This window comes from Eucyclogobius newberryi, unplaced genomic scaffold (assembly GCF_026437365.1).
Source record: "Eucyclogobius newberryi isolate DKJ021-1_F unplaced genomic scaffold, fEucNew1.0.hap1 SCAF_11, whole genome shotgun sequence".
Taxonomy (NCBI): domain Eukaryota; kingdom Metazoa; phylum Chordata; class Actinopteri; order Gobiiformes; family Gobiidae; genus Eucyclogobius; species Eucyclogobius newberryi.
This window is the reverse complement of record NW_027315735.1, coordinates 30,236,458-30,249,352: the sequence shown is the minus strand read 5'-3', so window position 1 is coordinate 30,249,352 and position 12,895 is coordinate 30,236,458. Positions and strand designations below refer to the sequence as shown.

The following is a 12,895-nucleotide window of genomic DNA, read 5'->3' as shown; positions in this document are numbered from 1 at the left end:
GTTAACAAGCTAAAATGTAGAGAAATAAATAAAAACCTGTGTCTTATCTCTAACATATTACTGCCTTTTTACTACTTGAATCAAAAATAATTGTAAGGATTTCATTTAAACCCCATAATTCAGTTGATTCGATATTTAACACAATCCCATTAACTCTATATTTTTATTTTATTATTACTTGAAGTACATTTTCGATGCTGTACTATTGTAAAGAGCTTCAGCTGTACTTTTACTTTTACTACACAGCTGTGAACTTCAGTACGTTTGCCATTCTGGGACATGAAAGAAAAAGCCCTTGTTCCTCACTTAATGGACTTAACGGACCATTTATGGAACTCTCAGGAGACCGTCCAAAATTAAACCAAAAAAGCAGCCGCCGCATTTAGATCTATTATCGGAGCAGGAAGTTTATGTCCACCACGTGCAATAAAACAGTTCGTCCCTAAATCAAATATTGCTGTTTGTCTCCATCAGAGTTTTAAGAGTAACAACAAATGGCTTTTTATTGGTTTCTCTTACAGCCGTCGCACTAAATCACAGTTTACCGGCCAAAACAAAATAAAGCCCTAATATAACAAATGTAATCCGCCGCACAGACAGGCTCTTTTATTATATGCACTGTTCGTACTTGTTCGCTTTTGTGGAAATGGGATTGTGGGCCACATGTCTGAGTGTAATAAAGGCAAATTGGAAGAGAAGCTGAAAGTCTGTAGCCGTTTGAAATAATAGCACTTTTTTTTTTACACTATTAGCGAGCGCGCCACCAAAGTGAGAACTGGTTTGAGAAATGTGTTAAAGGCAATTTTTGTGGCCTTAACGGGTAGTCAAAATGTCCCTTGTATTCCATCAGTCTATTTTAGACTCCGAGATTTCCAGAGAAGATGTTGCTCGAGTTCAGATTGGGGAAAAGTTTGCGAGAAATATCCAGAAAATTGATTATGAAATAGTAGTTAATGTAAAGAACAGCCACACGGAACTCTACTTTTACTTGAATCCTGATCAAACTGAAATTGTGAAGAAGAAAATCACGATACAGTTATTTCCATATTGCTCATCCATAGTTCCATATGACTATTTTAAAGATGATTTATTATCATTTGTAACGTTTACTTGCTGGTGTCTTGGAGCTATTGCTTTGCTTCGCTGTTTCACAATGTGTCGTTAGACTTATTTATCCTGCGTTTAGTCAATTGCTGCGAGTTTAATGCCATTCCGCGGAACATTTCATCGAATAATTACTTTGTTGGATTATACGCGGACTCCAAACACGGCATGTGCTGAAAGAGGGGGCTTTATGGATGGGACAGAGCGAGATTAAACCAAAAAGACACTGGGAATATGCGATCTTTTGTGAGCTTAACAACGACTAAATGATTTGTAGGAAGAACAATTGTCATATTAATTTATTAGCAACACGATCTTTCCCAATTTATAATATTCTTAGACAAAAAACAATACATATTAATACCCCAATGTCATTAAATAAGTGTTTGCTTGTTAAATTAATGGCTATTTTTTTTTTTTCAGTGCAAAATAATCCGTCTGATTCAATCTTTGTCAAATTGGGTTGTTTTTTATGTTTCATCCCTGTGTAAATGACAATAAGTCTAACAGCAATCCTTTTTTATTCCTTTTTGTTGCAGGTCTCCGTTTGCCAGTGTGACCGAGTATTCATTACTGAAGAACAACATTGTGCAGCTTTGTCTAGAATTAACCACTATAGTACAACAGGTGAGAACGTGTCCTACTGTGAACGTTTAGTCCAGTTATGAGAGGGAATTCTATTTTCTGCTTAGGTATGTTTATGTTTATGTTTATGTTTATGTTTATGTTTATGTTTGTCTTCACTATGGTCCTGGTCTCAGTCAGATGGTTCTGGTCTGGACTCTGGTCTTTAACTCGGGTTTGGACTGTCTAGACTTTGATCCAAACTTCGGTCTGGACTCTGAACTAGACTTTGAACTGGACTCTGGTCTGGACTCTGAACTAGACTCTGAATTGGACTCTGAACTGGACTCTGAACTGGACTCTGAACTAGACTCTGAACTGGACTCTGAACTGGACTCTGAACTAGACTCTGAATTGGACTCTGAACTGGACTCTGAACTGGACTCTGAACTAGACTCTGAACTGGCCTCTGAACTGGACTCTGAACTAGACTCTGAACTAGACTCTGAACTGGACTCTGAACTAGACTTTGAACTGGACTCTGGTCTGGACTCTGAACTAGACTCTGAATTGGACTCTGAACTGGACTCTGAACTGGACTCTGAACTAGACTCTGAACTGGCCTCTGAACTGGACTCTGAACTAGACTCTGAACTAGACTCTGAACTGGACTCTGAACTGGACTCTGAACTGGACTCTGAACTAGACTCTGAACTAGACTCTGAACTGGACTCTGAACTGGACTCTGAACTAGACTCTGAACTGGACTCTGAACTGGACTCTGAACTAGACTCTGAACTGGCCTCTGAACTGGACTCTGAACTAGACTCTGAACTAGACTCTGAACTAGACTCTGAACTAGACTCTGAACTGGACTCTGAACTGGACTCTGAACTAGACTCTGAACTAGACTCTGAACTAGACTCTGAACTAGACTCTGAACTGGACTCTGAACTAGACTCTGAACTGGCCTCTGAACTAGACTCTGAACTAGACTCTGAACTAGACTCTGAACTAGACTCTGGTCTGGACTCTGAACTAGACTCTGAACTAGACTCTGAACTAGACTCTGAACTGGCCTCTGAACTAGACTCTGAACTAGACTCTGAACTGGCCTCTGAACTAGACTCTGAACTAGACTCTGAACTAGACTCTGGTCTGGACTCTGAACTAGACTCTGAACTAGACTCTGAACTAGACTCTGAACTGGACTCTGAACTAGACTCTGAACTGGACTCTGAACTAGACTCTGGTCTGGACTCTGAACTAGACTCTGAACTTGACTCTGAACTGGACTCTGAACTGGACTCTGAACTAGACTCTGAACTAGACTCTGAACTAGACTCTGAACTAGACTCTGAACTGGACTCTAAACTAGACTCTGAACTAGACTCTGAACTGGACTCTGAACTAGACTCTGAACTAGACTCTGAACTAGACTCTGAACTGGACTCTGAACTAGACTCTGAACTGGCCTCTGAACTGGACTCTGAACTAGACTCTGAACTGGACTCTAAACTAGACTCTGAACTAGACTCTGAACTGGACTCTGAACTAGACTCTGAACTAGACTCTGAACTGGACTCTGAACTAGACTCTGAAATGGACTCTGAACTGGACTCTGAACTAGACTCTGAACTGGACTCTGAACTAGACTCTGAAATGGACTCTGGTTTGGACTCTGGTCTGGACTCTGAACTGGACTCTGAACTAGACTCTGAACTAGACACTGAACTGGACTCTAAACTAGACTCTGAACTAGACTCTGAACTGGACTCTGAACTAGACTCTGAACTAGACTCTGAACTAGACTCTGAACTGGACTCTGAACTAGACTCTGAACTGGCCTCTGAACTGGACTCTGAACTAGACTCTGAACTGGACTCTAAACTAGACTCTGAACTAGACTCTGAACTGGACTCTGAACTAGACTCTGAACTAGACTCTGAACTGGACTCTGAACTAGACTCTGAAATGGACTCTGAACTGGACTCTGAACTAGACTCTGAACTGGACTCTGAACTAGACTCTGAAATGGACTCTGGTCTGGACTCTGGTCTGGACTCTGGTCTGGACTCTGAACTGGCCTCTGAACTGGACTCTGAACTGGACTCTGAACTGGACTCTGAACTGGACTCTGGTCTGGCCATCCATCTGAAATATGCTGAACAGTGTCAGTAAATGTTGGTTGAATTTTAAGTACTGGACAAACGTTAAATTTATCATACATGTGACTCACTTCACATCAGAAACAGGGATCAAAATGGCCTCATTTTAAGATAAGATAAGATAACCTTGGGGAATGGGGGAATTACAACAAATATCCTTTTGGACATTGCAACACAGAGATTATCTTATCTAATCTTATCTTATTATATCAATACTGGAAGCCCTAAGCCCATCCTATGATAGAACCAGTTCATAGTTGTTCCCAGAGTCCTGTTTTGGTGCTGATAAAACCCACTCACTCTGACAAAGACAAAAAAAGGGGCCACCAATGATCCACAGTGACCCAAACGAGTCCATCAGCCGGTCGTTAACGGGGCAAACAAAAGTGGCAGCAGCAGTGTCGGGCGTGTCAGCTCTCCTCTCACAGACGCATCAAACCGATGAATTAGCTGCTCCCATGCACATCTGCTGTATTCACTGGGCCTCATTCCCAGGAATAGATTAAGAGCTCTCCACTATTGGTGAACTAACGGCGGCATGTGGCAGCTCCAGGCAGCAGAGGTCTGCAGCCGGTCAATCCACTCAGAGATATTTATGTCATTGCGATTGCCAGCGGGAGAAAAATTTAGAAAAACTCAATGTATCGTTCAATAGATGATAGTTTAGCAATGTATTTTTGGGACCAGGACTGATCTACTGCCTGTACTAGATCCAAACCAGGACTATGGTCTGTACTAGGTCTAAACCAGGACTATGGGCTGTACTAGATCTAAACCAGGACTATGGGCTGTACTAGGTCTAAACCAGGACTGATCTACGGCCTGTACTAGATCCAAACCAGGACTATGGGCTGTACTAGGTCTAAACCAGGACTGATCTATGGGCTGTACTAGGTCTAAACCAGGACTATGGTCTGTACTAGATCTAAACCAGGACTATGGGCTGTACTAGGTCTAAACCAGGACTATGGGCTGTACTAGATCTAAACCAGGACTGATCTACGGCCTGTACTAGATCCAAACCAGGACTATGGGCTGTACTAGATCTAAACCAGGACTGGTCTATGGGCTGTACTAGGTCTAAACCAGGACTATGGGCTGTACTAGGTCTAAACCAGGACTGGTCTATGGGCTGTACTAGATCCAAACCAGGACTGATCTAAGGGCTGTACTAGGTCTAAACCAGGACTATGGGCTGTACTAGATCTAAACCAGGACTGATCTAAGGGCTGTACTAGGTCTAAACCAGGACTGATCTATGGGCTGTACTAGATCTAAACCAGGACTGAATCTAGACTAAGTGTATGTTTAAATTTGTCATGTTTTGGTTTTAGTTTTAGCCCAATTCAGCCCTGATGTTGACATGGTTTAGTCTTGTCCTAGTCCTGGTTTAGTTCTGGTCTAGGTCCGGGTTTAGTCCAGGTTAAGTCCAAATTCTGATGTGGTATGTGTCCTAGATAACCAATATTTACCTAAGACTGCACTAGATCTAAGAAGTAGAAAAAGCTTCAGTTGAGGGATGAGGGATTACACCGACATAGATCTAAGAAGTAGATCCAAATCTAAACCAGGACATAATTTACACATAACAGTAAATAAACAAGACTTTACTTTGTCCAAACCAGGACTAAAGGAGGACTAAACTTAGATTAGGGCTAAACCACTCCAGAACTAAACCAGATCAACCCAAAACCAGACCTCCACCTGCACCACCGGTTTGAGACTCACTCTTTTATGCTAAAAAAGCCACTTGCCTTTTTTTCAGTTCCCAAATCTCTCATTTCCAGTTGTTATATTTCTGGAAGCCGGAGCCATTTGAGCTCTCTGCGGATGTTTGATGAAATGTTTTCCACTTCCTCACGCCTTGTCTCTTTTCTCCCTTCTCTCACGCAGGATTGCACTGTGTATGAAACCGAGAACAAAATCCTACATGTGGTAAGTGGCTTTCCTGTCACTTCAAGCCTTCTACACATAATGCATAATATACTGTCTGTTTGTGCGAAAGACGGGAATAAACCGAGATTTTACAATAATCCAAAGTGTGTACCAGGTCTAGTTTACGGCCACAAAACCCCCCAATGCGATGTTACAAGAACAGCATGAGCTCGCCATTCATTTAAAGCGGCGCTATTAAAGCTGTGACACGTTTCATGTTGCGGGTGCATCGCCTGCTTGCTCTATGGAGATGTTATTGCTGACAGTATGTCCTTAAGAATGTCTTATCTCCATGGAGAAAAGCAGAGGATGCCACCGGTCCAGATCTGTGGAGAGACGACCTCGCTCACAGTCAGAATGCACGGAATCTAGGTATTTTTTGAAGATATATGAAGGAAATTCACTATGAACCAGTCCAGACCAAGCATTCATTTGTCCATGGAGCCAAGCAGGTGGTGAACCAGCAGATAAAAGTGACATAGTGCTGCTTTAAATTGACAAACAGGGACCAGCCAGACCCTTTGACCCCCTTGGATTGCGTTATAATTGAACACAATTGGCCAAACTTTTTTCCGATTGTTTTGTATTGTAATGTTTTGGGTCATATGTTTCACTATTTCAAGAAATATGCAAGACATTTTCTGAATTAATATTTAAAATGCATACGCACAAGTATACTTCCTGTTATGCGTCACAAACGATCATTCAATGTCGTTGGTAAAGCGTGTGAGAGTGTGAGAGTGCGTTGTGCGTCGATTGACAGAGCTAGAATGTAACCAGGACTAAACCCCATCAAAATAGAAGTGATTGAAACCAAGATTATACCATGAATGGGGTAAAACACCTTGACTTTACATAACCAGGGCTAAAGTAGAACTAGAGAAGGACTAATGGATTCAAGCAGGACCAAAACAAGAAGACTAAAGGGTGTCACACATTCGATTTAAACTGGGCTTGTGACCTGCTCGTCTCCCCCAGGACAGGAACATGCCCTCTCCTCCTCTTCTCCCTCGCCAAAGTGCAGTAGTTCCCCTTTTCCCGTGAGCCTGGGGCAGAGTGAGGGGGAGGAACGGCGGGTCGAGCGTCTGTGACTGTCGTCTTCATGCATGTTTGACCGTGTCTGGTGCTACACGTGAAGCCCAGTGAGCAGCCGGGCTCTGATCAGGCCTGACAGCGGCGGGGGGGAAGACGTGCCCCGCTGTGGTTCCAGGGAAAATGGAGGAGAGGCCGCGTCCAAAAACTCGACAGGTTCGAGAAGAAGATGACTGCGTTTTTTAGCGTGCGAGGACGACAAGTTCAGAGGCAGGGATTTGCTAAGAGTTGTGTTCACGTGGGTGAAATTGAGCTCGAAGGAAGGTCAGTTTCTGTGGTAGAATTTGCTTTTGAATTTGTCTTTTTTTGTCTGTGGTTTATATCTCTGTCCCAACTGTCGATAGGTCAAATAATAATTACAAAGGTCAGCATTTGTTGCACATGAACGGCATTACTCACACGCAAATGTATGATTGTTGTCTGTTGAAAGGAAAGGGTTTTGAGTTTAATATGGCAAGTTTGTGGAGACAAATAATCATCTGGTTCAACGCTTTGTGGATTTTTCTTTCTTGCTTTTGTCATTTGTTCTAAAACTGTGAATCTCCCACAGAGATGTAAACGCTATCGGAAATTACAACATCAAATTCTGACGTTAATAAGATTGATTTAATGACTTCAAACATTCAAAACCTGTAGCATGTTCCGACTACTGTGCAAAGAAATGCGATGTTTTGGTTCCCTGACACCAACTTACTTAAAACAATACATAAAAGAAGCTGTTTACGATCGTCTTAACAGTGAGTTGTGCTAAATCTGAACTTATATTTGTTAAATTTGTCAAAGTCTAAGAGCCTTTTGTTCAATGGGGAGGATTCAAAAGAAATATATACAGTACATCACGTGTAAAGATAATTTCTATTCGACAAAAATCCTCTTTAATAATTAGACACAACTATTCCACATATAATAACATTTGCACGATGTCCTTATAACTTGCGCATGTATATTTCCCACAACAAAGACTTAATCTGGCTCAACAGAAACAAGAGAAAGAGCTATGAATGCCCATCATAACGACATAAAACGCTATTATTTGTTGTCCCTTGCGCATAAGAGCTCTTTGAATTTCATGGCTGTCCGTAGCTGCAGTTTGGCCGTTCTCTGTCGCACGAGTGGAATATTGACACGTTTGGCTTTGAACATGTGTGCGCAGACAGAGCAGCGCGAGTCTGTCACACTCAGTCAGTCTCCACAGGAAGAGCCGTGACACGTGGGAGGAGGAGGAGGTGTAAAACCAGGACACATGAGGAGGGAGCGCAGTTTTAGATGTTTCTGTACTATATTTGAGACGTAAATGTCACACGGGCGCGCCGTCAAATGCAAAGATATAAGTAGGTCGTTTAAAGTAAGTCATGGGATGGAAAAAAGCAAAGGTAAGCCCGATATCCAGCTGCTGTTTTGACAGAAGTAGAACAGTCTATTTTTGCTCAACAATCCAAAAGTACTGTATTTTCCGGACTATAAGTGGCAAAATTTTTCATAGTTTTGGCCGGGGTGCGACTTATACTCTGGAGCGACTTATATGTGATATTATTTGTTATTTTCACACTTGCAAACACATTTCATACTCCAGTGCGACTTATATATGTTTTTTCTTCTCTATTATGTATTTTTTGGCGACTTATACTCTGGTGCGATTTATAGTCCGGAAAATACGGTAATTTCTCATATATTCAGATTTTATACAGACAGTTTTTCCTTATTGATTACACTGCATTTTCATGAATATATTGATAAACATCCATGTGTAAGCTGTTGGTCGTCAAGCTTCAAGGACCAAAAGCAGCAGAAAAAACACCCCACAATCTGCAAAATGTTCAGTGCGATCGTATTTCCCGTTGTATTTGTGGAAACGCTCCTCCGATGACACTATCCTGCCCCTCCTCTCTCCCACGCAGAACATAGACGTTCCACAGAGCGACGACGGCTTTGGCTGTGGAGATTTGTCAATGAAATTCAGGACACATCATAGAATGAACACATTTTACATGGAACACAAGAGATTTTACCTGGCCCCTTTTCCGTTAAATAGGCCTTTGTGGATCTGGTTTGAAAGTGGTTTTAAGATAAGATAAGATAAGATAAGCCTTTATTTGTCCCACAATGGAAAAATTGCAGTGTTGCAACACAAAGTAGGTACAGAAGTAAACAACAAAGAACAGATAACTTACAGAAAAGCTCTTATAAAACAAATAATAGTAACAATAGTAACACTCTTATTTACAGCAGTTATATTTGTTATAGTTCGCCTAGTAGTAGTAATAGTAGTAGTAGTAGTAGAAGTAGTAGTAGTAGTAGTATCCAATAAATGATAGATGGAATGGGATCAATATTTATCATACCTTTTTTCCACTAGTAGGGAAATGTTAGTACATTTTTGTAATATTGTCAGATCTGAGCTTCCTAAGAAGGTCAAATAAGAACCTAAGTGTTTTATAGTGCTACATTTTTGTTGCTCCTCCTTGTTTTTGAACAATACTGTACATTTAAACATGGGTTAAAGGGAATATCGTACGCTTTAAGGGTTAATGTCTAAGAGCAGTTTCATTATTGGTCTTTATTATTTTCTTTTTGGGTGATGATGGTGCTCGTGAGCGTCTCGTGTGACGTGGCGCGTCTGTGTGTTTCCCTGTAGTTTGTCAGCTTGTGTTCAATAATGCAGATCGGCTCCTGTAGACAGGAGCGTGGAGAGAGCGTGGAGAGAGCGAGGAGAGAGCGTGGAGAGAGCGAGGAGAGAGCGAGGAGAGAGCGTGGAGAGAGCGAGGAGAGAGCGTGGAGAGAGCGAGGAGAGAGCGAGGAGAGAGCGTGGAGAGAGCGAGGAGAGAGCGTGGAGAGAGCGAGGAGAGAGCGAGGAGAGAGCGAGGAGAGAGCGTGGAGAGAGCGTGGAGAGAGCGAGGAGAGAGCGTGGAGAGAGCGTGGAGAGAGGTGGAGAGAGCGAGGAAAGAGCGAGGAGAGAGCGAGGAGAGAGCGTGGAGAGAGCGTGGAGAGAGCGAGGGAGAGAGCATGGAGAGAGCGTGGAGAGAGCGAGGAAAGAGCGTGGAGAGAGCGAGGAGAGAGCGAGGAGAGAGCGTGGAGAGAGCGTGGAGAGAGCGTGGAGAGAGCGTGGAGAGAGCGAGGAGAGAGCGTGGAGAGAGCGTGGAGAGAGCGTGGAGAGAGCGAGGAGAGAGCGAGGAGAGAGCGAGGAGAAGAGCGAGGAGAGAGCGTGGAGAGAGCTGGAGAGAGCGTGGAGAGAGCGAGGAGAGAGCGTGGAGAGAGCGTGGAGAGAGCGTGGAGAGAGCGTGGAGAGAGCGTGGAGAGAGCGAGGAGAGAGCGAGGAGAGAGCGTGGAGAGAGCTAGGAGAGAGCGAGGAGAGAGCGAGGAGAGAGCGTGGAGAGAGCGAGGAGAGAGTGTGGAGAGAGCGTGGAGAGAGCGTGGAGAGAGCGTGGAGAGAGCGCGGAGAGAGCGAGAGCGTGGAGAGAGCGAGGAGAGAGCGAGCAGAGAGCGTGGAGAGAGCGAGGAGAGAGTGTGGGGAGAGCGAGGAGAGAGCGAGGAGAGAGCGCGGAGAGAGCGAGGAGAGAGCGCGGAGAGAGCGAGGAGAGAGCGTGGAGAGAGCGTGGAGAGAGCGAGGAGAGAGCGAGGAGAGAGCGAGGAGAGAGCGTGGAGAGAGCGTGGAGAGAGCGTAGAGAGAGCGTGTAGAGAGCGCGGAGAGAGGGCGGAGAGAGCAAGAGCGTGGAGAGAGCGTGGAGAGAGCGAGGAGAGAGCGAGGAGAGAGCATGGAGAGAGCGAGGAGAGAGTGTGGAGAGAGCGTGGAGAGAGCGTGGAGAGAGCGTGGAGAGAGCGCGGAGAGAGGGTGGAGAGAGCGAGAGCGTGGAGAGAGCGTGGAGAGAGTGAGGAGAGAGCGAGCAGAGAGCGTGGAGAGAGCGAGGAGAGAGTGTGGAGAGAGCGTGGAGAGAGCGTGGAGAGAGCGTGGAGAGAGCGAGGAGAGAGCGTGGAGAGAGCTAGGAGAGAGTGTGGAGAGAGCGAGGAGAGAGGGTGGAGAGAGCGAGAGCGTGGAGAGAGCGAGGAGAGAGCGAGGAGAGAGCGAGGAGAGAGCGAGGAGAGAGTGTGGAGAGAGTGTGGAGAGAGCGTGGAGAGAGCGTGGAGAGAGCGTGGAGAGAGCGCGGAGAGAGGGCGGAGAGAGCGAGAGCGTGGAGAGAGCGTGGAGAGAGCGTGGAGAGCGCGTGGAGAGAGCGTGGAGAGAGCGAGGAGAGAGCGAGCAGAGAGCGTGGAGAGAGCGAGGAGAGAGCGAGGAGAGAGCGTGGAGAGAGCGAGGAGAGAGCGTGGAGAGAGCGTGGAGAGAGCGAGGAGAGAGCGAGGAGAGAGCGAGGAGAGAGCGTGGAGAGAGCGAGGAGAGAGCGTGGAGAGAGCGTGGAGAGAGCGAGGAGAGAGCGTGGAGAGAGCGTGGAGAGAGCGTGCAGAGAGCGAGGAAAGAGCGTGGAGAGAGCGTGGAGAGAGCGAGGAAAGAGCGAGGAGAGAGCGAGGAGAGAGCATTGAGAGAGCGAGGAGAGAGCGTGGAGAGAGCGTGGAGAGAGCGTGGAGAGAGCGAGGAGAGAGCGAGGAGAGAGCGAGGAGAGAGCGGGGAGAGAGCGAGGAGAGAGCGTGGAGAGAGCGTGGAGAGAGCGTGGAGAGAGCGAGGAGAGAGCGAGAGCGTGGAGAGAGCGAGGAGAGAGCGAGCAGAGAGCGTGGAGAGAGTGTGGGGAGAGCGAGGAGAGAGCGAGCAGAGAGCGTGGAGAGAGCGAGGAGAGAGTGTGTAGAGAGCGTGGAGAGAGCGCGGAGAGAGCGCGGAGAGAGCGAGGAGAGAGCGTGGAGAGAGCGAGGAGAGAGCGCGGAGAGAGCGAGGAGAGAGCGTGGAGAGAGCGAGGAGAGAGCGTGGAGAGAGCGTGGAGAGAGCGAGGAGAGAGCGAGGAGAGAGCGAGGAGAGAGCGTGGAGAGAGCGTGGAGAGAGCGTAGAGAGAGCGTGGAGAGAGCGCGGAGAGAGGGCGGAGAGAGCAAGAGCGTGGAGAGAGCGTGGAGAGAGCGAGGAGAGAGCGAGGAGAGAGCATGGAGAGAGCGAGGAGAGAGTGTGGAGAGAGCGTGGAGAGAGCGTGGAGAGAGCGTGGAGAGAGCGCGGAGAGAGGGTGGAGAGAGCGAGAGCGTGGAGAGAGCGTGGAGAGAGTGAGGAGAGAGCGAGCAGAGAGCGTGGAGAGAGCGAGGAGAGAGTGTGGAGAGAGCGTGGAGAGAGCGTGGAGAGAGCGTGGAGAGAGCGAGGAGAGAGCGTGGAGAGAGCTAGGAGAGAGTGTGGAGAGAGCGAGGAGAGAGGGTGGAGAGAGCGAGAGCGTGGAGAGAGCGAGGAGAGAGCGAGGAGAGAGCGTGGAGAGAGCGCGGAGAGAGGGCGGAGAGAGCGAGAGCGTGGAGAGAGCGTGGAGAGAGCGTGGAGAGCGCGTGGAGAGCGCGTGGAGCGAGCGTGGAGAGAGCGGGGAGAGAGCGAGCAGAGAGCGTGGAGAGAGCGAGGAGAGAGCGAGGAGAGAGCGTGGAGAGAGCGAGAGCGTGGAGAGAGCGTGGAGAGAGCGTGGAGAGCGCGTGGAGAGAGCGAGGAGAGAGGGTGGAGAGAGCGAGAGCGTGGAGAGAGCGAGGAGAGAGCGAGGAGAGAGCGAGGAGAGAGCGAGGAGAGAGTGTGGAGAGAGCGTGGAGAGAGCGTGGAGAGAGCGTGGAGAGAGCGCGGAGAGAGGGCGGAGAGAGCGAGAGCGTGGAGAGAGCGTGGAGAGAGCGTGGAGAGCGCGTGGAGAGAGCGTGGAGAGAGCAAGGAGAGAGCGAGCAGAGAGCGTGGAGAGAGCGAGGAGAGAGCGAGGAGAGAGCGTGGAGAGAGCGAGGAGAGAGCGTGGAGAGAGTGTGGAGAGAGCTAGAGCGTGGAGAGAGCGAGGAGAGAGCGTGGAGAGAGCGAGAGCGTGGAGAGAGCGTGGAGAGAGCGTGGAGAGAGCGTGGAGAGAGCGAGGAGAGAGCGTGGAGAGAGCGAGGAGAGAGCGTGGAGAGAGCGA

The 12,895-nt window shown here is 47.2% G+C and overlaps 1 protein-coding gene across 3 annotated transcripts in view; it reads left to right on the top strand.

Moving 5' to 3' along the window:
- LOC140354684 (connector enhancer of kinase suppressor of ras 2) overlaps positions 1 to 12,895 on the top strand; it is a 116,006-nt gene that overhangs the window by 37,008 nt on the left and 66,103 nt on the right. For all 3 annotated transcript variants that reach the window (XM_072439866.1, XM_072439865.1, XM_072439867.1), the window contains exons 4-5: positions 1,644 to 1,731; positions 5,730 to 5,771. In XM_072439866.1, coding sequence (XP_072295967.1) covers positions 1,644 to 1,731; positions 5,730 to 5,771 — 130 coding nt within the window. The remainder of the gene's footprint in view (positions 1 to 1,643; positions 1,732 to 5,729; positions 5,772 to 12,895) is intronic.